Here is a 26,131-nt window from a genome sequence, read left to right as displayed (position 1 = left end):
TACCTCTTCAGCATCTCTGCCACCAGGGAAATCATAATGTAATGGAGCTGTAGTCACTGCACATAACAAATCTGACATTTAGCCTTACATAAATGCATGGTTTATTTGGCGTACAAGATAGAAAAAACCAGGAATTGATTACTTATGGAGAGGTACTGTATTCTGTTCCTTTGCAACAGCTGCTTTGGGAATTAATGTTTTTAGAATTATTGATTAATATAGATATTTATAAACATGGATTTCCTGAATTAAGATCAGTGACAGAGATTCTTGCTTAGTTTCAAATTCTGATGCTAGTCTGAGCTTGTAGAACGATTTTATCGTCATGTCATTTAACAATATTTTCAGGAAGTGCAAAGAAACATGCTATAAAAAGCAACTGTGAAATACTTCTTCAGACTCCAGTTGTTTGAAACTGCTCGTGTCTTTGGCCTTAAAATGTATACATCTTCAGAAAAGTTCTTCTAAATCTTCTGTCTTAAAATCATTCAAAACAGTTGCCAAAGCAAGAGTTCCTGTGCTAGGACAGGGCAAACCAGCCATTTATTCCCAGAACTGTGCAGGCAGGGTTAACTATTTCACTTTTGTACCATCTTCCCTACAAGTGTGACCTACAGTCAGCAAGGAGAGTACAAACTCTAGAAGGGACCTGATCAGAAACTCTATGCTTTGGGGATGGCAAGAATCTGTAGGAAAGACTTCTGAGATCAAGTTCCTAGTGCTGTTTTTCTGCAGCTAGTGGTTGGCTGTTTTCTTGGTCTTTCTTATCACTAACTGTATCCAATCCTGAATTTATCAAATTGCCCTCCATCACTGCACAAAGTTTTGCAACTGTGACAGTATGTAACATTAAATATTTAATTATTCAACCTTAGGTTTCTCCTTCCTATCCTGGGATAGCCCTATCTGTTTAGAAAGACATGCAGAATAAGAACCATGTACCTAGTGCAAGTCTCTAGTAGAACATTCATTATTTCATGCTCTTTAATAACTACAGTTTGTCAGAAAGGGCTAAGCACCCTGTCTTTTGAACAGCCATTCCTTTGGAGGGGCTAGATGGGAACCCTAGAAAGCAAGGCTTTCAAAAGCTCTTATTTCTCTTTAGATATGGAGTTGAAAATTTGAACTTTTATCTTCCATTGACATTATTCATTTTTCAAAGAAAGAAATCTGTTATTCAATAATAATTAAAGTTATAAAACCAAGTTTTCATGGTAAAGAAACCAGTAATTTACATTGGGCTTAAGATTGCTGCTGCTCTGCTTAAAACATAAGAATATGAAAGATTTTCTTTCAATTCTGAAAAAAACAGTTTAAATTTATGGCTAGTGATGTTGGAACACAAAGATTACTGATAAAGTGGGTGGGTTATTTTTCCTTTTGAAATTTAAACTTCTGAATATTTTTATTCCATTTCTTATCTCTATAAGTTAGAGACTAGGAACCTTGGATAAAGCAGTGAAGTTTTTAAACTAAATGTGCTTACTCTTGAAGTTTGTGTAAAGTCTCACTTCTGGGATAATTAAGAAAACTGTAACTTAAATTACTGGCTTTAGACTGTATTAATCAAATTTCCATTAATCATTGCTGTGACTTGAAGGAACTATAAATATAAAGGAAAATATGATAAATTGGAGTGGTTTCAGTATGATTCGTTTTTATTATGTGATCCATTTATTGCCCTCATCCTAATTTTTAGTTTACAAACCGTCAGGAAAGAGTCCTTTACAGACATTGAAGAATTTTGGAGATTTTGAGCCATGGAGGATGGAGAAAAATGCAAATGTGAGTTATTAAATCTTTGATTTCTAATCCTTTGGCACTAAATTTCTTATGAATATTCAGACAGTTCTCCATATATCGAGTCAGAAATTATGAATCTATGTGAGTTTATGTTTTTACACCTTAAAGATATTGTCACTGAGTAAATACAGTTTCTGAGAACAAAATCAGTGATGATGGGACAACTCTTCAATTTCTTGATTTTACTTTCAGCTTAAGCAAAATTTAAAAATGCTTATTACTTTATCCTTTTTTATAGAACTGAAAAGCAGACAAGGTTTCACATGTTTAAGACAGCCTGCATTATCCATCATGCTGGGCACTGAAAAGGGGTAAAGGAAATTGATGCCCCAGAATTCTCAGACTGCTACTCAGAGCCATGCAGGAGCTTGTCACCTTTCTCTTTCTTCCTCCTCTCTACTCATTGGCCATCTCATTTAGCAATTCTTGCATTGTCCCTGTCTGTGGTCTTCAGGACAGGCTTTTTTTGTGTTAAACACTAACACGACATGACAAGATTGATCTTTGTCCCCTTTGAAATGCTGCAAGGACAATTTAGACATGAGGATTGTTTCAGAGGTTTAATTATAGATCCCATATTTTTTGCTTTTATTTATAATTTGTAGTTATTTTGAAATTCTCAGAAAAAAAGAGCATGTTTGCTTTCAAAAAGTACTACTTGTTTGTTCTCTTCAGCTTGTTGCAATTTTATTTTATTGCAGGCTTCTCATTCAGTCCAGCAGATCCTCGATGCACTTGACTTGCCCCGTAAATACTGCAGATACTATTTCATGACTTCACGTGGGTGTGCAAGAGCAAGATGTCGGTTCTGCCATGTCCCCGAACAAGGGGATGAAAAGGTAACAAGTTTTGTTGAAGTTAGGAACAGGTTGTAAGTGTGAACACTTTAAATGCAAAACATAATCTCCTTTGCTTATTTATATATGGAAAGGGAATAAACTTCAGAGATTGATGGATTAAAAAAATGTCCAGAAAACCTTTCTCTCAAGGTCTCTTAAGTTATTTTTTTAAAACATGGTACAATTTTGAGCTAGCAGACTTTTAAAGATAACAGTCATCAGCAAAAGAGCAAGAACTAGGCTGTGCAGATATAGAGTAGTAGATTGCACAGATTCTGAGACATTTCTATCCTGAGCATCAGAGACTTTCAGCAAACCTTTCCAGAGACTTTGTATGTGTTGTCAAAAGCTATCCATGGTATATGACTTCCTGCATGTTTTTTGCAGTATGGGCATGTTTGTTTAAAGGTGCTGTAATCTCTTTAAATGGAGCAACAATTCACATAATATTTGCAAGCAAAAATAGTTTTCCAGTGATGGGCAAAGTAGATGTGTTTTCAAACCTTTTAACAGAGACATTGTGAGTCTGTAATACTTCCAAGAACTGTGCAAGGCAAGCTAATCGTGCGGTCATGTCATAAGATTTTGGAATTGGCTGTATGAAACCAAGACTCGGGTGGTTTTGTAAGTCACTTGGAAGCAAACACAAATGTCAAAACAGATAAACAAAGAAAAATGCCTAAACTTGTCCTCATCAGACATTACAAGATATATTTCTTATCTGCCATCTTCTTGGTATGAGTGCAGTTTCATCGTTAGTGTCAGTAAGACGTTTCAGAATCAAAATGTAAAAAATAACTTGTATTGAACCTGTTAGATATAATTACTAAAAAAAAAGTAACATCTAAAGAAGCTTATCCATCTTCTGCATCAGAATTTTTAAAATACATCAGTGTAATTCAGTTTTATTTTTCTTGATGTTTTCTCTATTCCTTTCTATGTCTGGAAAAGCTGCTTTACTTTCTGCTAATGCTTTGTAAACCCTTTGAAAATTTATATTACATCTTAAAGACAGTAAGATAATTCGAGAGTAGTTTTGTATGGGACATTTTCCCTTTTCCTCAATTGTGAAGTATCTTCGGCAGGCTGTAGTGAATATTAGTAATTTTCAGCTAGTTTATGTGAATTAATGTGGTTTGTAATGCTTCATTATATACAGCCACCTTAAAGAATTATTTGCCCCAAACTAGTAAAAATCCATTCCATTTAATTTTACTGGTGGTGCAGCAGTCCAGCACAATTTTATTGTTCTGCCCACCAAACCTAGCCAAACTTTACTGGTAGTCTGAAAGTATACTTTGAGTTTTGTTTGGTTTATATTTATTTATATTTATAGACCTGTCCTTTTCAAAACGATAATAGGCCAAGCACCTCATGGTGGCACCAAAGTACATCAGTGGAAAACAGGTAAAGTAAAAAAGTCATCCAGTCATATACAGGAGAAATACATCTCTCCAGGAACTGCTGTGCAGACTGGTAGTCCACTTGCTTAATGCTTTGTTTCCAGTGATGATTGTTACTGGAGTTTTTGAAGAGAAGTACCTTTCCCCATAATGGATATTCTTTCCTTTTCATTAGGTAAATGGTTGATGCTTTAAGGCATAACTTCCTAGTATGTAACACTTTATAGCTGCGATTGATCACACAACACAGCAGTGATTTAATTTCTAAAAACATCCTATGGTTTGAAAATCAGCGTACTCTTTTGCTCAGCAAGTTGTACAAGTTACTATTTTTGGTTTTTTTGGGTTTTTTTAAGATGCCTTTAATTTCAAACAGTGAAATCTCTTTTGTACTAGGCAAAGTAAACAAAACTATTAAGACTGTGTTTTAAATACTCCCTGAAGTATTTGAAGGGAGGGCAGATCTTAACAATATGTATCATTGTCTGATGGAGAGAGGATAAAGAAGATGAAGCTGGACTCTTCTCAGTGGTGCACAGTGAAAGGGCAAGAGACAGTGGGCATAATACAGTAAATTGTTTTGCTCAAAAGGCACTTCAGAGTGTAGCACAGATAATAATCGCATGGTTAAATAAGTGGTTTGAAAACATGTCTTTATGCAAGCTGTATTTTTCTCTCTCATTTTATTTTAGCTTTGTGCACCTTACTCATTTATTTTGACTTGTATCCACTAAAGAAATTATTACTCTTTGTGGCTTCGTACTTGCTTTTTCTTTGATCATATGAACCTCTCACTGGAAGCAAACAGCATATAAAATAGCAAGACTTCTGTCTTCATTAGTGTTGTCTTGCAGCTTTGGGGCCTTGAGTATATACTTGTGGTGGGGGTTTGGTTTAGTTTTTTTAATCTGGATTTTTAAAGAAATTAGACTTTACACTGTTCTTCTGTTACTGCCTCTAACAGCCATTAAATGACTTTTGAACTTGTTGATCGGTTTCAGCCACATTTAGTAGGGACTGTGCATCCTAAAGATTACACAGGGTTCATAAACAGAATCGCCTGTTAAAAGGATCATGGTTTTGATCTCACTGAGCAAAAGGCTGCAGCATGAGGTTTTCTCCCTTATTAAACATCAGAGTGTACACTGGCTGGAAGATGGTGAAGGATTTCATACATTCCTGTGTTTGTTCTTCTGAATAAGCACCTCTGTGTTACTGTGGTAGGACCGTGTTTTACTGGACAGCTGGTTGCTTGTATAAGATACACAGTATTTTATTATAGTTTTTATTAAATTGTCATGTTGAACAAGTCATGGAATCAACTGATAGGTGACAGAAGAGTGGGATTTATACTACCTTTTGAAAATAGGAATCATCTCTTTCATGTACCTTCGTTCAAAATCTATTACAGTTAACTCAAAATTTAAAGATTCTCAGATTTTTACATGGTCTGTATGTGCAGTTATATGTTTTAAAATTGAAACAGCTAAATCAACTGAAGCCTTCTAGAAGCTGTAAAGGAATAACACATTTAGTTTCTTTTACTAATGTAATATAACATGTCCCATGATTAAATACTACTACAAGTGGGTTTTCCAGGCAATTTCACTAATACTTGGAACAGTCAGAGCTCCAGATGCAGTCTTGGCTTTTTTTGGGAGTCAGTCCAAGGAAGGAGAAAAACAGCTTCCAAAAGAAAGCAAACTAATTTCTGTACTATAAGCATTTATGAAAGTTTGTTTTGGAAATGCCCTGAGCCACCTGGGATTATAGATTTGGATTAAATGAGTTAACCCACTGTCAAGTCACACTTCACATATATTAATGATGACATGATTTTCTGAAAGGTGTATCTTGGACTATAGTTCAGTAACATTATGATACTGTTTCAAAGTAAAAACAGTAAGATTTATATTTAACATACTTAGACATACAGTTTTTGTGTTCTTGGGCTTGATGATCTGAACAGGTTAGTGGTTTTAAAAAAAGAAAGATGTCTTGGCCACAAGCCAGTGTCTTTAGCTTTGATGATAGTTCATTTGCTGTGTAACAAACTCCATGAGGGGATCCTCTGTAATTTTTAAGTTTTGTGTAAAAATAAACCTGACTCAATTTTCTAATAACATGATTACTAATTTAGGGCATTCCCTGTCTCTTGATTTTTCATTATTTCACAAAATAGTATTAAATATGACCTATTTACATTGTTGTGCAGAAAGACTGTAATGTTCCAGAAGTGACAGAGGATATCTGAAAGGGTAGGTGGGTTTTTTCCCTAACTTAGAATTCTAAGATTTAAACACAGTAGTCTTTTTTTCTGCATCTGCAGAGGTAGAACAAAATGTGTAAGTATTACAAAGCTGACAGAACGTTCCAATACCAAATAACTCATGTGGACTTTTTTTTTTCTTAATTAAGTGGGTGTGGGGTGAAACGGTTCATTAAATGAAGTTAGTGAGTTTTTTGTTCTGTGTCCTTATAAGTGATTCTTTGTGATAATCAATGTTACAGTCTTCATATCTGGATGATTTTTTGACTTCTGAGTTGGTATGTTCCATGTAATTTTTCGTACCACCTTTCACTTTAACCTTTCTGCTTCCCTTTTTCTGTTTGTTTACAGTCTGCCACATTAAAACTAATCTTGAAGTAACTGCATTTTCAGTGTAAAGCTCATTTCATAATGGAAGTCATGTTTGTGGGTAGTTCTTTTGTTTGGCATAAACTGAGGTAACATTTCATTATAAGTTTTTTTGCTTGTTTTTTGTTTTTTTTTTTTGTTCCTAGATTTGCATGGCAATTCTTAGGACATACATTAATATCAAAGAACCAGGCCTCCTAAAACGTGCAGGTATGGTATAGTAGTAGTTGTTCATGTATCTTTGATACTTAGCTTATTTAAAGCAAATAAAATAGGTTGTCGAGAGAGAAATGGTTACCACTTCAACAGTAAATAAGAAGTTCCTATTTCATATGCATATGCTCAATCCCTGCATTGTCGTGTTTAAATTTCCCAGTCAGGCTAGAAATTTAAATACACAGTTATCTCAGGAGGTTGTTAGAAACCTACTTCCACAGAAAATGAACTTAGCCTGACTGTAACTAGATTTGAGAGTAGAAATGCATGACTGGGGCAGGGGGGATGTTAAACAGAACTCAAATTTTGTTAAGGTGCTTTTGAACACCCTGGCCAAACATCACAAACCCAAAACCTTTAGAATGAAGCTCTTGAAGTATTGCTACTGCACCCAAACGGCTTTAGTTTAGTCCTTACACATTACCGTATATGCAGGCAATTATGATTAACCCATTTTAAGAACTGCAATTGATGCAGATCCATCTGAGCTTTTGAGTTCAGTCAGAGAGGACTTTGTTTTGGTTTGGGTTTTTTTCACTCTGGACAGCGATTCCTTTTGTACCTGTCTTGAGCAGTCTTAAGTTTTTGAGAGCTTCTCGGGGTGTAGCAGAATGTGAACGGAGGACTCAGTTCCACCCAGTGCTGTATTGTTCCCATGTTAAAATATTGGGCGTTTTAATGTGGGTAACACTGTGTACCAGCAAGCTATGGTACGTGTCTGTCAAGGAAAGCTAGCTAATACAACAGGTTGTAAAACCATCCGCCATAACACTGCACTTCACTTTCTAGAGCTTCATGTCTGGAAAGGCCTTACTACCTTGACACACATATGTTATCAGACCTGATTTTGTGCATTCTTCTTGTCCTGCACCAAATCAGCTAAGCTTTCTTGAAATCTACAGGGCTTACAGTGTTCAGTTCAGTTATATGAGGGATTTCATAATAGTCAGTCTGGATCTAGTAAGGTTAACACTGTATTCAAACTAGATTCTTTCACACATTTTTCTCCATATCGCTGTCCCATAATATCTTGGATAATTAAGGGTTGTTACACTGCATTTAAAATGTAAGGAAATAACTTGCTTAAATAGTTAGCATCAGTTACCCCAAAGTGAAATTAATTTAATTGCTTTTTCAGTTCAAATATTTGTGCGGTATTACAGAGGAGTTATTCCTGGTGTGGATTTTTCTTCTCAAGTGTTGAATGATCTTCTTGTTTCTCTGCTCAAGAACTGCTTGTTGCAGGAGGTATTTTGGATATTGAATGTAACCGTAGAAATCAAGACACTGGTAGGTGACTTTGGAATATTTTTAAATCTTTGTTCCGTAGTTTCTCCACACTCCAAGTTTGAGTTATTATGCCATTTGTATTAATAAGTTTGGTTTTACTCTGGTGCTCAAATCTCGGGTGAGGGGAGCAGTTCAAAAGTTCCCATTATAAAATCTCTAAGCTTCGTTACTGAACAGAATTGCAAAACTGATTGTGCTTTTTTTTTTTTGTTTAAATTAGCCAACTACAGATGTTCTTCTGAAAGTTTTTGAGCAAGTGGCTTCTTTGAATTTAAGAGATGCTGTGCCTACATTAATCCGTACCTTTCGTAAGGTATGAGTTTGTACTACTGCTACTTGTTGGAATTTCTGAAATACTTTCCCTGTTTTAAAACTCAAACACATTACTTTAAAAAAATTGTACTGAAATAATATTAAAAGTGTTATTGTGAGTAGCTGAATTGGTTGTACGGGTTTTTATTTAATCCATTCTTTTTTGAGTAAGATTCACTGTGACATGTTTTTCCCAATGTTGTTTGCCACTTACCTCTGAAAATGCGTTAAGTGATCACAATTTTTTGTATGCTTACTTTTCTTACTTTTTTTGATATTACAGCTCGTTGATGCTGGTATGTTCCTTGAGTTAGACCATTTTGACTATATTGTTAAGTTACTTCACCAATTGCAAGTTTCTAGTTGGGAAATAAGTGTTGTTTTGAACATAAAATCCAGGTATGTCTTTAAGGAACTGTTTTTCTAATTATATCTGTCTAGTTCCTGCTTTAGATTCTATTTTTATAAATTTATGTAAAATCTTTAAAAGATGTTTTGAATTAAAATACTGTCGTATCATGCCTAATTGTATTTAAAGTGGTGTCAATCTACTGTGCTTCAAAGATCAAGGAATGTTAAGTCAAAACTTAGATTCTGATTATTATTTTTTTTCCATATCAACCATCATTGTACAATCTGCTCCCTGCTGTGCTACAGGTTTATATAACTAGTCAAATTCAAAACATCATGGTTTAATATAACATTTATGCCCACATAAGCAAACAATACTTCTGCAAAAAATAACCCTTCTAGACAATACGAGGATTGGTTACAATCTGAAGTAGTTTTCTAGTTTCCTTTATGGTGTGATTAGATAAACACTTGTGCCAACACTGCTAGGGAGGAGGATCATTTTTAAGTACTGCTGGATTATGCTGGGCAAAATGTCAAATCTGTTCCAAAACTGTTGATACCTCCGCATCGCTTGAACGAGATTGTGATCCTTCTTCTTTTTTGTATCATCTGCATCGTATACACACGTGCAAACTGAGATACTAGATTTGTGATTCATAAACACACCTTTGATTCTTAGAGGAGACCAAATATGCAGCATCTACTATCTGAAAACAAGCCACCAGTGTTCCAACTGAAAGAACTGTAGAAATTATTTTCTGCTTTTGCATACTTTTCCCATAGAGTACTTTCAGCCATGGATCTCTGTTTTTTTTACCTATGCAATTTACCACAAATGCTGGAGGTCATTTTAATCACTTTTTGTATCGGGAATCTGATTCACAAAGTAATGACTTCTTCCGGGTTGCCTCAGTATGTATGTGAGTTCGGCTGAAGGTGAGAAATGGTCTGTATCTCTGAAGACTGAGCACCTGTGCTACTTCAGTTACCTGTGCTAGCACATGCCCTGTGTAGGTTATGCGTTTCTATGTCGTAGCATCGCACTGAGTAGATGTATCCATCATTTCAGTGGTGGCATCAGAATAAAGTGTTGTGCTCCTAGGTATTTGAAGGTGATTTGCAGTTGTCATTTTATGTCAGAAATACATACAATGCAGTTCTGTGTTTACTTACTGGATTTGCAAGTCTCATTTGTACCTTTTCAGTTACACTTCAACTGAGACAAGGGAATATATTCTGTAAAACTAGCTCTGCTCAATTATTTGTTTAATACATTTACTGTCTTCCCTTGGCAAGATTGTAAATGAGTGTTTTCAGTGTGCAGTTTGCGTAATGTGAAGTAAACAGAATCAAAAATCAGATCAGTTTATTGTTCATATATGGTCTTTTGTTGTTTATCTTCTGCTAGTGCATAATTTAGTTCAATAGGGTGTATTAAAATTAAGTATTAATATTTTTTTCATATGGAAGATTTAGAGAAAGACACCATTTTGAAAAGAACTGGCTTTTTGATTTCAACTTAGCAGCAGATGAAATTCAGGTACAGTATGTGCATTCTTCAGACTTGTTGGAATACTTAAACTATGCCCTTGAAACGTACAAGAAATAGCAATTTCTACACCTTTCTAAATTAGTGGGCTTTATTATGGAGTATATTGAGCTTATGATCAAATGCTTTTATGTAAAGCCATGTTTGGGAAGGCTTCACATGCAAGGGAATACTGTCTTTGGCTTTTCTGTGATGTCAGTATTTTAATTTACATACTTGTAGTTTGTATCTTGGTTTTGCATCTAATTTAAAGATTTTATAACTTAAAGCAGTTATTTCCTATTCCTTACGTTTGTTATGCTTGTAGTTGGTAGTGGTGCATCATTCCTCACCAAAAATTTATTTATATTATTTAGCAGATAGAATTCACATCTAGTATAAAAACACACAATTGTAAAAGGCTGCATTTGACAACACTAAGCAGGAATTTTAAAGAATATGAAAATACTGTAAAACATTCTTTAGTTGGACACTTGTGTGTTTCATATTCAAGGTCAGATTACTTATTATGCTCAATTATGGTTTACATATTATCACACATAGTGCTCAAATCCAGACACTGAAATATAAGAAGGGAAGAACCTTCTTTTACTCCTTCAACACCAAAGTTACCAAGTGATCTGACAAGCAAACGACTGACTCATATAGAAAATAACCATAAATCCGGTGTGTATCCTGTCAAAAAAAAAGGATAGTAAATACTGGATGAATGCCAGTTCTTAAATAAGATGCATAAGTTATGAGCTTCCTCAGTTTGAGGTCATGACATGAAAAAAGAAATTTTATTTCTTGAGGGACAGAAGTAATTAGTAGTCCATGCAAGTTAGGCAACATGAAACTGTACCATATGAACATGAAGGTTCTTGGCAGTACCATTTCATCTCTATCTTTTTTCTGCTTTAGTCTATCCCAGGTGTATCTCTCAAATTTCAATATATTTTCTGTTTGGTGTTCTAGAAGCAGGTTTGCTTATCTTTATCCCTTGCCTTCTTCACAGCATTGTAAGGAAAAAAGGGATTGGACCAAGCTGGGAACTTTGTATCTTAATGCAAGAACTGGATGTGAATGTTTTGAGGATTTTCAGAAATTATTTTTATCTATTGCTGAAATACTAACCAGAGATTCTGAGTCAGACAGACCAGAAGTTCCTTTCTGTGATTTTGCTGATGCAGGTAAAATTAAGATACAATAAATACTTTTTGTTCATCCCTTTTCTTTGTAGAGTTTTAAAAGAGATAAAAAATTGTTTTGTATGGTTTTATGATTATTAGTTAATTTTATGTTACAGTGTTCAGAATTTCTTGAGTTGCAAATGCAATCAGCTGTAATGTTCAGTAGAAGACATTTTCTACTAGAAGTAAAGTCCACAGAGCTTACACTTAAAGTCAGAAGAAAATTCTGAAGGAGGAACACTTGATCTTTGTGAAATCAAGAAGAGAACCCAAAATTTGTGGTCTTTTAATAAGAATGGCCTATACTCAGGAAAAAGGCAAATGTATTTAAGTATTGTCATGTGAAGTGTCACACTATTAATAGCATAAATAAACTTTAGAGTTGTCAATATATATATATAGTCGTGTATTTTAAAACACCTTGAACAGGGTTACATCATATACATAATTTATTGCTTTTCCTTAGTAATTTGGATTTTAGAAGTATTCTCTAAAGAACCAAGAGTTTCTCCAAGTGCTGTGTCCACAAAACACCTTCTAGTTGCCCCTTTCCTCCGTATGCCCCTTCATTTGCATATCTGTATCATTCTTCCTGATAAGCTCACAAATTACTGAGGCTCAGTGAAGTGTCAGTGGGATATTTAAGTGTTTTATAAGGGACGACTCAGATACTTTTCATCCTGTATTAACTACTAAAACATGATGAATACTTATTCCAGATATGTGACATGACCTTTCTGACCACAGACTTCTGTATTACTAAATGGCTATCACAGCTTCCAGTTGTGACACAGAGAGAATATTTTGGCAGAGCTTGGAACTTAGTCTGTCTTCCCTAGAGCAGTGGTCTCCAAACTGATAGGCACCTCCATCAGTAAAAGATTTTTGAGCACTCACCCCCAATTTTTTATGTACTACTGCGCTAATATATTAAATGCATTAGAGAGCATATACAAAAATAGAAATTGCAAATACAAGGTAAATAAACACTACATTTTAAAATATTTATTTTTATTTTCTAATGGTACAAAAAATATTCCCACACCTGAATGGGTTGAGACCAAAGAGGTGGTACAATACGTTTGGAAAAACTTGTAATTACTCAGTTCTGCAATTACCAAAATTTCTTCATGTTGCCAGAAAATGTAAAGCTTACTTTACAAATAATGATGTTGCTAAATTATGCCATTATATGTCCAGTTATTTTATAGATGACTTAGACTACTATGAAATACTGTCTGAATAAACTGTAGTTACTTACCCTACTTCCAGGGTTAGGACTTAAGGAGTTACTACTTTTACTGGTAAATATTTCAGAAAACGGATTTGATATTTTCACGACTGTGTTTTTCAAGCATTTAATTTCTTTTAAACTGCATTTACATGTAAATTTTTTTTAAAAATGCTTTTCGTTTTCTTTCCAGTAATGAAAAATTCACAACCTAACGAAGCAGACAGACTTTTCATTGGAAGGACTGGAATAAGCGTAATGTATTCTTATCATGAAGTACTGCAGTGGACGAAGGTATACTTGGACTATGGGAACCTGACGTGAAGAAAAAGTAGTAATTTCTCTTCTAGATGTTAAATTGTGTTTCTCTAGTTGAATGGCTCCACCTGCCTCCTCACCATCTTAATACTTCTTAATTGTCCAGCTGGATCAAAGCATTTCACTGTGCCTTTCTGAGCAGTGGGCTTCTGTGGAGCCCATCATAACTTTGTCTTGCGACCTAGGAATTTGATTGTTCAGGTTCAGCTTGTGATATTTCTGAGCTGAGGTTGAATCTGAATTAGGAGACCAGTCTTCCTGATATTCTAGGGTGAGGTGCTGATGGGATTGTTTCCCGGAAATGTGTGTTTCTTCTGTCTGGCAATAATGCTGCGTTTTGAGACCTCACAACTCAAGTGATATTTAGAGAAGTTTCGGCAATTTCCTGCACTGGTGCTTCTGCATCTGGCCTCAAATAGCATGGATAAGGCCAGAAAGACAGAAAAGCAGCGTAGCAAGGCTGCTGCTGCTCTTGGTGAACTGTTCCTCAGAACTCCACTGGAAGTGCTTTTCTTTGGTAGAAAATAAATTTCTAAATTCTGTGAATCTTGCAAAACTCGGACATCCCAAAGAAATACCCTTTACAATGCTTTCTTTGCTGTCAAATATTATAAAGGGCCAGGACTAAGAGACTGGACTTTTGACTGGATGTTTTACGCTCCTTAGGCCTCATGCAGTATTGGTCATACTTTCACTGTAGCAATATCTACTTCAGTGTTAAATTCATCTTTTTCTTCCTGGAAGGAAGCGGTGTATACCAGACAGAATCTCCTATACAATGCAACATGACAAGTGACAGCATAAGAAATAATATAAACCACCAGCGATTTTGGAGTGTATTTTGTTCAGTGATCAAATTCTGAACTTGGGCCTGATCCTTTCAGCTAATAATTATGCTGTACTGGGATGTTCCTCATCCCATACAAGATGATTTCCAGCATGAATTGTTATGAACAAAAGGAAATGCTCTCTTTGTCTTCTTCCCTTTGTCTCTTGAAGTTTGGGGTTGGGTTTTTTTGTGAATTGTCATCAAGGAACCCATTTTGGTTCACCTCAAGGAATAAAATTGTCTTTTGTGCTAATGGTTAAGCCAGGTCCCAGGAGATATTTGATAGAGGTGATTAGTCTAGAAGCAGTACACCTGTTCTGATGAATCATTAATTTTTCAGCATCAGCTTGTTGAGTTGAATTTAGCAGGTCCCTGTCAAGCTACAGCACAGTGTGGTACTGTTTAAGAGTAAAGGGAAGGAGAGAGGCTCTTTGCATTAGCACTTACGTAATACTGCGCTAGAACGTTTTTAGGCATTTTTGTTCCACAAAACTTAGCAGATAGAACAGTTAAGATAGTCCTAACCATAGAAGAGGTGATATAAATTTTTGGCATTGAGGAGTGGTAGTGCTCACATGCCCATTGAAGAGTTTAGTTTGGCTTGGGATTTGGCTGTCTTCTTCAGCATATAGTGTTCATATGCATTCATACATTTTAGCTGTTTTACAGATACTTCTTAAGGGTGATCCTGATACTTGGATTGCATAATCCCTAATATTCCAAGGACATTCATCTTCATGTCCTAATTTCAGAGGTGGAAGTTGTCAAAAGCATGTGTAGTGTTTTTCTTGTACAACATGAGTTACTAAAAGTAGATGCTTCTTTCAATACTATGATTTTTTTCATGTCTGGAGCAAAAGATCATGATTTCTTTGAAAATGTTGCATTAGGTATCAAACCCACTTTTCAACGGACTGCTGACCAAGATCTTCAAACAGCCTTATAGACAACCTGTGCTGACCATATGGGAATGTGAATGAGGCTCTGCTCTGAATGATTTTTATCAGAACTAGCAGGTCCCAAATTGATCTCCGCTTCAGGGATCTATCATTTCTACCATTCTCCAATCAGTTTCACTCCATTATATGTATCAGATAAATCCCTAATCCTGTGGTTAGAGGCTAGTATCTACTTGATACTGTGCTTTAGGACATGCCCTGTGCCATTTTATGAATATGCTGGACTATCTGAAACTCTAGATATGCTTTTCAGCTCGCTTTTCTTTCATGAACATCAAACCCCTTTATTGCATAGCTTTGATGATTGGTGGCTCTCAGGGGGGAAATATGTATGCTCCTTGGTCCTGAAGAGAGCGTTCTTTGTAGGAGGTAAGGAAGGTTCATAAAACAGATGTACTTTGAAAAAAACATGCAGATTTGAAACATGAATACGTCTTCCATGGAAGTGGCTCTTCAAGCAACATTAGACTGCTTTCTGGATATGTACTTGTAGAGAATCCTGTAACATTAATGCTCCTTTGCCAGTTATTTCACCCGCTTCCTATTTCATCTATTTCCTATCTTGCAGGACTTTGCTATGGTTTATTTTTTTTCCAGCTTTTTAATATTTCAGAGAATTGGTCAGAGGTTCTAGTCCAATTAAGGATCTCATTCCACAACTGGATTTTGAGTGCCCTTCCTTTATAGATTATTTCTCTGCTTATAGCTGCATGCTTTCCGTCTTCCTATAAAGAAGACTTCTCAGTGGCCCCTCCTTTTGCCAGAAGGATGGAATAGATGCAGTTCCTCCTAAATTTTATATTTTGTCTCTGGTTTGCACTTAGATTTTCAAGTTTCTGTTTTGCTCTCATCTGAGTCTTTCTGGTATGTAAGTTTCCCCTTCAGCTGCGTACATCTACAGTTGAATGGGTTCTTCACACTTTAAATGTTAACTGCAGTGATACTTCTAGTATTTTTATGCGTTTTGCTGAGATAAACAATTGCAGATACCTGTAGGGCTTTGAAAGTCTCCAGTTTTGAGCACATGCCAGTCTGCAGTATGTATGTACATATGCATAAAGCATTTTCAAATCATGAGCTTCTTGCAAGTGAGTTTCATTTTCTGTCAGCTTCTCTGTTCTCCTAAACTTCCCTTTCTCTCTACCTTCATGACCCTTATTCTGCCACCACAATGCATGCTCACACAAAACCACAATTTTTAATAAGCTGCTTCCTCATTGATGCACCCACTAAACAAGAGCTGAAACACATCTCGTTTGGAGCTTGGTCCGTGTTGCTTGACTAGCAAGGTGCGGCCAGACAGGGCAAGTACTGAATTCTGCCTGGCCTTGCCTTGCTGGGAACATTATTGTGATATCCCACCTTGACTTCATCATTACCTATTTTAGATTGGTCAGATCTTAATTATCTTTGAGACTGCTACCTTTCTTCCGGTTTTGACTGAAAAGAACAATGAAAAAGTTAAGACGAAGCTTCTCTAGGAAACCAGTCTGAGTATCAGCCTGGAATCTTGGCAGTCAACCAAGTTGTTGGTTGTTACACTGTTGGCCAGATAGGCCCAACTTTTTCCAGTTTATTGTCCTGCTGCATACAACTATCAGTGTTTGCTTTCGCTTATGTTGGAGTAATGATTTCAATTTAACAATTATAGCTCTACTGCAAAAAGAAAAATCCTTGTATGATCTTTTTAGAATTTTGCAGATTATGTAGTGCTGAATGGAATCAAAAATAAAAAAATTAACTAAGCAGATAGAAATTAATTACAAAGTATATTAAAAATACTGTATAGGGACATTATATAATAGAAATAGTGGGGAATAGTGTGCTGGGAACTCTTCAACGAGGGGTTGGTCAAGGTTTTTTGCCTACATAGTAAAACAAAAAAAACTTAACCCTTCTTTAGAAGTTTTGCTTTAGAAGTTTTCTCCCCTGACTCAGTTTGGATAACTGAACTGATGCCTGTAAATCTATACCACTAAATTAAATCTGCTGTATTTTGTGTAAATACACTCCTTGTTCACTGATACCACTGCTTTCTCTGACCTTCCCCGTTTCCCTTCTCCCTCTTAACACTAGGGAAGGAAGGTTTTGGATAAACTGCACGAGCTACAGATACATTTTACACTCATGAAAGGACTTATAGGTGCAGGGAAGTCAGCATCAAGATGTCAGATTGTTAATAAAGCTGCAGAAATCTTCCTTAATTGTGGAAGTTTGGATGGAGCGACAAGGGTATTGAGAGGTAAGCTTTTGACTTAAATTTGTCCCTTCTATGACAAATTTTAGATAAAAGATACAAGCTGCTTTATGTTACTAAATAAAGTTAATAATACTGGGACAACAAAAGCAAATGTGATCCATCTTACTGGTTAGTAGTAGTCTTGATATGTATAAGAAATAATATAATACATAATATTTTTCAGAAAAGTTTTTGCAGTAGTCTGGTATCAACACCGTTCTACACAAAAGTCTGCTGTAATGAGGGAGGAGTGCAGCTTGGAAAATGACCCTGCTCCATGTAGATTTCCTTTGAGCCAGGGGACATTCAATGTCAAAAAATTTCAGGCTTGGGTCAATACAGTGTTTCTTTATGCCTATCAGTATCCCCATTTAATATAATTACTTTGGAATAGTACCATATTTCTGCAGTTAAATAACATATTATTTCCGGCTTTTTGGAATTCTGATCTCCTGAAAGGAGAAGAAACTCAGAAGTATAAAGAATAGAATGTGTTCTATAAATTAATATTAGGATCTAAAATTTGCTACTCAGTTTTATAGATATATATAGGTATTTACAAATGTATATATGTCACTGACAGTCCATTTTACTTTTGTGATGTTTAACAGTATTTTACAATATAAAGGTTCAGAGAATCCATCAGAAGAGCATTTGTCATAAGGAATGAATTATTAATAACTAGAACTGCATTTTCTGTGCAGATCTGAAATTTATGTTACAGTTTACAGTATATTCTTAATGGCCAAAAATCTCAGCGCCCAGCAGTTTCAGTTCACAGAAATAACACTGCACTGTTGTTTGCCACAGAGTCAGAGTGGACCACAAATGCACCATTGTGGCCTTGTGATAAAATGGACATCCTCAATCGACGCAATCTGTTACATACCCTAGTGCACAAATACTTGAGTAAGAGTTTGTACAGGCAGGCTTTTGAAGTTCTGCAGAACTTCCCAGGCTTGCAAAAACATTCTGGTAAGTAAAGAAAAAGGTACTGTGTTAAGACTTAAAAATTTAAAAGATAATTCTGTGCTCTTCTTTCTGTTTTCCAGCTAAAATTTGTTGAAGAAGTAAGATGGTTTTAGACAAGCCTGGTTTTTTTTCCAGAGTGTTGTGTTAGTTTAAATTCGTATTTTACTCTGCAGCTCTTGCCACACACACTCACTCTCACACACACAGTGTTTATACACCTGTCCTCTTTTTCCAATTGACTCAATTACACAGGGCAACAGGAAAGACCCATTAAATTTTTAAGGATCACACAGAGTCTATACAGTGAAATCAAATAGGGATATAATTGGCATGATTAATTTTATCCTAATTTCAGATGAATGCCTTAGGGGTTTTTTTTTCCTATAACTGAGCTAGCTAACCTAGACATCTTTTACATACCATGCTAAGAACTAAGTGCTCTTTTGGGCTCAATTTATCTTGCAAATTCTGGACACGTACTTCAGAATGAGATGCATAGTTGCTTAAGCTCCACTGAGGAAACCTCAGCTGATTCCTCTGTTTAGGTCTCAGTCTGTTGCCAGTGTGTGCTTTTAGGAATGTTAGGAGAGGTTGGTTGGAAGACCATCTACTTAGAGAGTACTGAAAGGATCCAGTTCTTTGAGGCATGAGGTGGATACAAACAAGGCTGCTCAGTCCTGCCAGGAAAGGGACAGTTCAGAGTCGAAGCAGAACTGGAAGCACTGAGGTGATTTTTATTGGTGGGAGTTTTAAGCCCAAGAGATCAGGTAAAGATTGTATTTATAAGTTTGAGCAAGTGAATGTATTTTTATCTGATCCTCTTGGTTTGGGCAGCAAATTGTTACTTGGACCTTAACACTTCTCTTTCACAATATAAATGAACTAGTGTATGAAAAGACTTCTGATGAAAAAAGCATTCATGTTATCCCATGTTCCATTTTACTGATAGAAGCAAGAGTCCTCATTTAGATACTGATTGGGAAGTGATTCTTCAATTAGATTTGCATTTGACTTCAGTAGTTAATATTCTTCATTTCATTTCAGATATTGTAGATGTTTCTCAGTACAGCTGCCTTTTTAACAAGCTGATAAATGCCTGTTTTGAGAACAAGAGCCTTGGGGTCTCATCTTCTGCAGTAGACTTCATGCTTTCAAAAAATATTGCTATTGATTTTATTTTACTTAGAAGATTAATCACAGCTTTGGGAAGAAGTTCTTTGTGGTCTAAAGCTAGGACATATTACAAAAGTAAGTGGCTTCTTAAACAATGTCCTTCCCTTACAGTCTTTGGATAACATGCTTATAACATCTCAGTATGTTGGGAAGAAATGGGTAAGAGAAAAACAGTACTTTCTGTGTCACTCTCAGGAATTTATTTGTAACCAAAGTATTTATTAGGAAATAGTTGAAAATAAGAATCATTGCATACTACCTGGCATTGAAGTAAATGTAATTTTGATTAAATAAATTTTTTATATTCAGTTTCAGATTTTCAGAAATGTGAACCCTTGAAATGATTGAAAATTGCATCATCTTCACTTTTTCATCTAGGCAAATTATATTTCCTTATACATCTGTTTAGAGCTGTGGTGCTAAAATTATTAATATGTAAGATTTGAGAAGTCTGGCTAAGAAGTTTATCCTAACTATAAGAAAATGCCTTTCAACTAAAAGCTAATAGTCAGAAATTGTTTTCAACTCCCCATTTCTGAGCTAAGATAATACTGGGTGTGCCACTCTGCTGGGGTCCACCAAGAGTTGTCGCTCCACATTGTCACATTATTTACTGTTTGATTCTGTCTTAGAATTGTGGTGGTTAGCAGTCTACTTTGAGTCCATCCCTCTTGTTCTTTTTTAACCTTAAAATGATAGTTTTTCCTCATCTCTCTTTTTTTCTCCCCCCCTAAAATGCTGTATATGTAGGTTGGGTTGCTGGGATCACTTAACAGAAGTTAGGGGAAAAAAGCAGGAGGTGCTGTTCAAATGTTCTCTCACTTTGATCATGATTAATAGAGCTTCTGTCTGACCTGCCATAAGTTGTACTTGTGTTATTACACACTTGGTGTCTCCAGATTTCTGTCAGAGCTTTTTAATCATAGCTGATAATACTCATGGAAAAAAATAACATTTTACAACAGTGAATATTATGTGTGAATACTATTTGCTAAGTTCTCAAATCAGGCCACTTCATCGGTGAAATAGTAAAATCTATTAAGGGTTTGGGTTTTTTCCACATTTAGTCACACAGAGAAGAAAACAGATCTGTGTTAAGTACTGGTGGTCCTAATTCCTCATGTTTCTGCATTTATTCTCAGATGCTTTATCATTGGGTTGCTACCCACAGCTGCAGGGAAATTCATACCACAAACTTTTGAAGATTCCATCTTACCTGTCTGAAGTTGAGATGCTGTTGGCCATTGAAATATTTCTTGTTTCAAATGCCAGTTATATTCAAAGTCCAATGACTACTAGTCAGACTCTTCAAATAATACTGAAAAGGTTTGTTGTCATATAAATGTACTATTTTGATTGTTCATGTTATGAGGTAATTAACAAGAGATCCTATTTCCCACTGTCTAGGAAAGAGGATGCTTGGTTTTAAACTTGTTTTTAATCTTTGTTTCGGAATTGGGGTTTTTTTTATCATTATAATTTCTACACGTGTGTAGCAGAAAAGTAGTAGTTCCAGAGTGATAGTGACTTGTGTTTCCTAACTGAATGTGTCTGCCGCACTAAGAATGTACTGTATATTCAAAAACGGGATGACTTAATACCTTGCTATATAGATTGTTGTGTTGTGGTTAAGTACTGGAGTAGAAGGGCACAGTCAAAATGTTGATTCTTTCAAAAACCAACTCTTAACATTTCTTGGCTGTTTTTTGGAAAGTGCATGAAGCCATTTTATTTAATTTTCTTTATGAGGAATAGCTCAATATTAAGTTTATTAGTGTTTTCTTTTCCCACTTTCTGTGAGTCTTAATACATCCAGATTAGAAATGTGTTTTGTTGCTTTTTTTTCCATTTGTCTGTAAACCACCAACCATTGTCACTAGGTTATACCTGTAATTTTATTTTTCAAGACCCACTTTTCTCTGAGACTGACTGGCTCAGCATCATAATGTAACTGCATAGAAAAGCTACATTTGTTAAGAACTATGAACACGTGCATCTCCAAAACTTTAGTATTTTGTCTTCCTTCCTCTGTATCCTTCCCAAGGAATACACCTCTTAATTTTGTTCCTTTGATAAATGAGGAGGTTTTTATCTCTTGTTTTCATATGTATGCTATTGTACCTCTGCTTGTTTTCTTAAAGAGTAAGTTCTGCTCTTGCAAAAAAATAAAGGCATGTAACTTAGGCACAGCCTTGTTCCAAAAGTGATTACATGCCAAAAATGATTAAACCTTTTTGGTTTGCATTCCTTTACTGAATTTTCCAGCCCAGAGACAAATATTTTTTCATGAATTGTGAATATTGCAGAGCTACTTTGCACTGGCATTAAAGCCTACTACATTTCATTACTGTAAAATATATTAAAAATATACTTTTTCTGACTTTTTAATTCTTCAGAATAATAATCTAAAATCTGTCTAGAAATTAACATAATGTATTATCAGTGAAGTGAATACATGGATTTATTTTAATATTTCTGTAATCTTGCTGCCAGTAGTGTTGCTGCCAGGCAAGCAACACAAGGCCTGTATGGTACCTAATTTTGTATTTGTGAAAATTCTCTTACAGATGTGAAGATCAGACAGTTCAGGATAACAGTGCCTATCAAATGGCAGTGGAGAGACTGATTCTAGCAGCTCGTTTATCTGATCCAAAGCTTTTTCTTAAGCATATGACAATGAATGTTCATATGGAAGAGGTTTACAGCCTGGAGCTTTCATCTGCTCTAAAATGGCTTCAGGAGAATATGAAATGGGCTGAGGAGGTCTGGCTGTTTCGGTAGTTATTAAATAGTTAAGACTTTTGTTTTTTAATGGTTAAAGCAATCATTCTTCAAAATAATACAGAGTAATAAAGGCAGTTCCCACTGTGTTCAGACTGTGCCTTACAGATTGACAGCAATGTTTCAAACTCAAGTTGTGTTTTTAAATACTGATATTGATGATAATGCAGATAGTAGCACAAAAAGAGTAATTTTTTTCCCTAAGTATATAAATGTCACACTGACTTATATAGATGTTCTGTAATGACATCATTAGATATTGAGGAAGCTGCAGCCTCAGAACCTACATTCTCCTTTTTTACAGAGAATCTAGTACTGACTTGTTTCTCCCAGCAGGTGATAGTGTAAGTGTAGTATAAGTATAGGTAAGTGCACTGATTGAGTGTATCTGCTGTTCTTGTGTGAGGTATTTTCCACATTGCTTCACAGTCTGTAGAAGTAATATGTTTCCTTTTGTCTTCCTCACAGTAACTTGTGAGGATGTTGACCCATCTGTGTGCACCTTAGATGTTAACTTCCTTACTGCAAGATCCCAATAAAAAGCACTGAGATGAAAATAACTTCAAAATCACTTGAGATATGCCTGACTTAGGACACCTTTCTTCACAGACACATGTTGCTCACAGATGAAGGGTTAGTTGTATCTTGATAATAGCTCATGTGTAGCTTCACATTTGTATATATGGGTACTTCCACTGAAAAGGAAAACTTGCTTTCTCCCTTGGTTATGCTCTTAGAGGAAGGTGAGTTAGCCCATTTTTTAGTTTCTGCCAAATGCACGATGAGATGGAGGCTTCTAGCAAGCTTGTACCACCATCCCTGGTTCTTCAGGATTTCTTTTTTCCCACCTGCAAATTCTGAATCAGATTCGGAGCATGAATCGCTCAAGTCACACTTCCATCTACTGATCTGCAGGCTGAGTAAGAAGAGACACACATTTCATATCAGAAAAGCTCTTGTGGCAAATCAGTGGGACCTCTGTCAAAGCTGATAGTTGCCTGAGCTCCCCACTTTGTGTAGTGTTAGTTTATATCTCCAGTACCAACCTTCACAAACATGCCAGTAATACAGCTCTTTTCGTCCTGCTCTCCATCCCTTCCAAAGCTTTTTGTTCTGAACAGTTCTGCTCTTTTGGGTAGAGAAATTCACGTGTTTTTAAGGCTGTTCCATCATAAGGGAGATCAAGATGGTGGCATAAGACCTGAATGTTTGAAAAATCTTTCCCTCCCTTCGGGCAGCGTAAGTCTCTTCCCAGTTCCAAGAGCATTATTGCAGGTGTCCTTTTGTGGCAGTTTGAGCCACAGAGTACCTCTGAATTATGAAAGCCGCCATGATCTTGTTCCTGGATGGTTGTGGAGGGTTTTGAAAGGGTGTTGGTGGTTCTTCTCTCTGGGGGAGGTTGCCACTCTCGTCTTAAGGTTCATGCCATTAATCTGATGTCATGAACCTGATTATCAGTTCTTAGATTCCTGACCCTCTTCAGGGCCAGGTTCTGACCTTCTTCAATACCACTGCTCATCCAGTCTGTCTGGGAGTTGCTACTGGAGGAGAGTATTGACTGCGGTGACAGCCAAGATCACTACTTTCCTCCTGTGCCACCTGTACAGAAAAAAATGCAAAGATAGAGGCTCTTGTGTTTTCATTCTTCTGTGAGGATCTCATCTGTCTTCCCTCTAAAAAATGGTGGATTCAGTAATAACAATCAAATGGCATTTCTTTAAAAGCCCCTTACCTCAAAATTTCTTGAAGTACAGTTGGCACTTGTTCAAACAAACTTTGGGTTCCACCCCTTGGTATTCACCGAGATGGCTCTGCCATTTGTAAGGCCATCTACCTGGTCAAATCCAATTGCATTTGCTTCCCAGGAGCTGAAAGACTGGGTAAGAAGTGACCAGGTTTCCAGTGAGGGATCTAAACTGATGTTCTTGCAGCCACTCCAGCATTAGTGACAAGAGCAATTTTGGAAGGTTTCAACGAACTAAAACTGGTAGTGAGAAACTAAGTAATTTTTGATAATTACTTTTTGTAAGATCCTTTGTAGCTTAATTTCCCTGGGAAATTAAGAGGCTATCTGACCCTCAGCTAAATCCCACATTTCTGTAAGCAGTACCAGATGTGGCTAATACTGTGTTTGAGAGATGCAGAAGGACAAAATTCTCTTTGTAATCTGTATGGCTTCAAATCTTGGGATGTTCTAGAGACAGCAGAATTCTTTCCACTGTAAGCAACCTTGAATTTTCACTTAGGTCATCCCCAGAAAAAAAACCCAAATGTTGCTTTCTTTTTCAGACAGAGGTTAATCATTGACCTTCAGGTTTAACTTGGAACTGTGTAAAATTTTTGCAATGTTTTGGCTCCATCTCCTGAGTATCATCTTCAGCTGATAGGATGCAGTCTCTGTCATGTTTTATATTAACCAGCAATGCAAGCTCCCCATATCATTGCTCAGAACTTTTGTTACAGCTGGGGCTTCTGGTCTTTCTGGCAATATAGTGTTTCTCCCTGTAGATATATATATATATATGTGTGTATATATATATACATGAGAAATATATATATACATGGGAAATATATATATATACCCACGTGACAAACCAGTAGGCAATTTAAAAAACTTTGCTGTTAAGTCCTGTGTTTCACATTTTTGTCCTGTCTAGGTCTACATGAAATACAGTACAATTCTGGCCATTTTGATGTGTATCAAAAGGCCAGAAAGGTTTCTTGAGTAACATTCTCGGTATTTTGGTAACAGAAATTCCATGGGCCAAACAAGACAAAACTCCAGTGTGGAATGGAAACAAGCCTGGAAAGATGGAAAAATGTTCTGAAGAGTAAAGTTAAGTACAATAGAGACAATGCTGTTTTGCAGAGCCAGCCACTCAATATATTGACGATATCCATATTTTTGCTTTTTCCCAGATGTAAGTTAAACTGAAAGAACTTCTGTGTTTGACTTTAAGCAACTAATTTGATAAAGTTTTTCATACAGGAAATAAAATGTATGTGTACCTTTTTGCAGAGACAGACAGAAAAATGTGCAAATAAAAACTTTCCTATGTTGTGCTTGGTAGCTTGGTGTAGACAACGCTGGAATGTTGTTAGATGCATGAGAAATTGCCTCTGAAAATATTTTTCAGTTTTCACTGATTACACGGTATGCTCTTGGAAAGATTGCTTTTGTTAGGTATGGACAGTTTCTTGTAACTAAAACAGAATAATGGGGTTTGAAAGGCTTACCACAGTTTTATTTCAAAGCATTGATAGTTTTGAGAGTTTCTGAACCCACGTGGGGGACGGAGGTGAAAAGCTGGAAATAGGAGCTTGACACTGTGTTTTATAAAGAGCAATTGGGGGGGTCCCTTTGGAGAAGTTGTTAAGATGTTAATAAATGGTTTTTTATTCTTTATATAAAATATTCAAGATATCTGAGTGTCTGTATTGTCATTAAATTATTTAATTCTATTCAGATCCCTATTCAGATCCCTGTAATTAACGTTCTTAGGTATGTGGGAGGATGGGGAAACAGCAAAGTAGATGTGGACAGTTTAATATCTTGTAGCTACTACAAGAATCTGGAGTATGATATGCTGCATGGGGAGGTTAAGAAAGTGTGAAATCAGTCAGACTGTGCAGTTTTTAACCACACCAGAGCACATAGTGTAGCAAATGCTCATGAATAAATTGGGCTGAAACTCCCAGCTGTGGAGATGGCCAGCTTCCAGTTGTAACTGTAGACTTGAGATGAGGCTACAGCCAGGGTTACAGGCTGTGCTCAGTTTACTGAAGAATTCAAGTGGATGTCAGTGAGAGTTTCACTTCAGGAAAAATAATAAAATGTCCCTGGTATAGTAATGGAACTTTAATTACTAAAATCTTAATGCCATATTCCTCATCTTAGTAAAATACGGCCACATTAAAAGCAATGACTACTTCACATCTCTTGTCCTTTCACATTCTCCAGATGTATCTTGCGTCATCATGGGCTTGGGTTTTTTGGGAGGGTTTTTTGCAGATCCCAGATCTACATTTTTCAGTCTTAGCTCCTTCTGCGTA

At 36.1% G+C, this 26,131-nt stretch overlaps 1 protein-coding gene across 7 annotated transcripts in view; it reads left to right on the top strand.

The window, feature by feature from the left end:
* TOPAZ1 (testis and ovary specific PAZ domain containing 1) overlaps nucleotides 1-25,541 on the top strand; it is a 43,301-nt gene extending 17,760 nt beyond the window's left edge. For 2 of the 7 annotated variants that reach the window (XM_017817988.1, XM_017817987.1), the window contains exons 7-21: nucleotides 1,700-1,785; nucleotides 2,505-2,642; nucleotides 6,830-6,893; nucleotides 8,038-8,189; nucleotides 8,410-8,502; nucleotides 8,785-8,900; nucleotides 10,326-10,395; nucleotides 11,402-11,576; nucleotides 13,001-13,101; nucleotides 16,990-17,155; nucleotides 17,963-18,127; nucleotides 19,169-19,372; nucleotides 20,440-20,623; nucleotides 21,865-22,060; nucleotides 24,831-25,539. In XM_017817988.1, the coding sequence (XP_017673477.1) occupies nucleotides 1,700-1,785; nucleotides 2,505-2,642; nucleotides 6,830-6,893; nucleotides 8,038-8,189; nucleotides 8,410-8,502; nucleotides 8,785-8,900; nucleotides 10,326-10,395; nucleotides 11,402-11,576; nucleotides 13,001-13,101; nucleotides 16,990-17,155; nucleotides 17,963-18,127; nucleotides 19,169-19,372; nucleotides 20,440-20,623; nucleotides 21,865-22,060; nucleotides 24,831-25,013 (2,093 nt within the window). In that variant the 3' untranslated portion in view covers nucleotides 25,014-25,539. Of the gene's footprint in view, nucleotides 1-1,699; nucleotides 1,786-2,504; nucleotides 2,643-6,829; nucleotides 6,894-8,037; nucleotides 8,190-8,409; nucleotides 8,503-8,784; nucleotides 8,901-10,325; nucleotides 10,396-11,401; nucleotides 11,577-13,000; nucleotides 13,102-16,989; nucleotides 17,156-17,962; nucleotides 18,128-19,168; nucleotides 19,373-20,439; nucleotides 20,624-21,864; nucleotides 22,075-24,830 lie in introns of all 7 variants that reach the window. The other 5 variants (XM_017817989.1, XM_017817993.1, XM_017817990.1 and 2 more) reach the window with 5 other exon arrangements.
* The last annotated feature ends 590 nt before the right edge of the window (nucleotides 25,542-26,131 follow it).

Source organism: Lepidothrix coronata, unplaced genomic scaffold (assembly GCF_001604755.1).
Source record: "Lepidothrix coronata isolate B3197 unplaced genomic scaffold, Lepidothrix_coronata-1.0 Scaffold64, whole genome shotgun sequence".
Classification (NCBI taxonomy): domain Eukaryota; kingdom Metazoa; phylum Chordata; class Aves; order Passeriformes; family Pipridae; genus Lepidothrix; species Lepidothrix coronata.
This window is presented reverse-complemented; position numbering and strand designations above follow the sequence as displayed.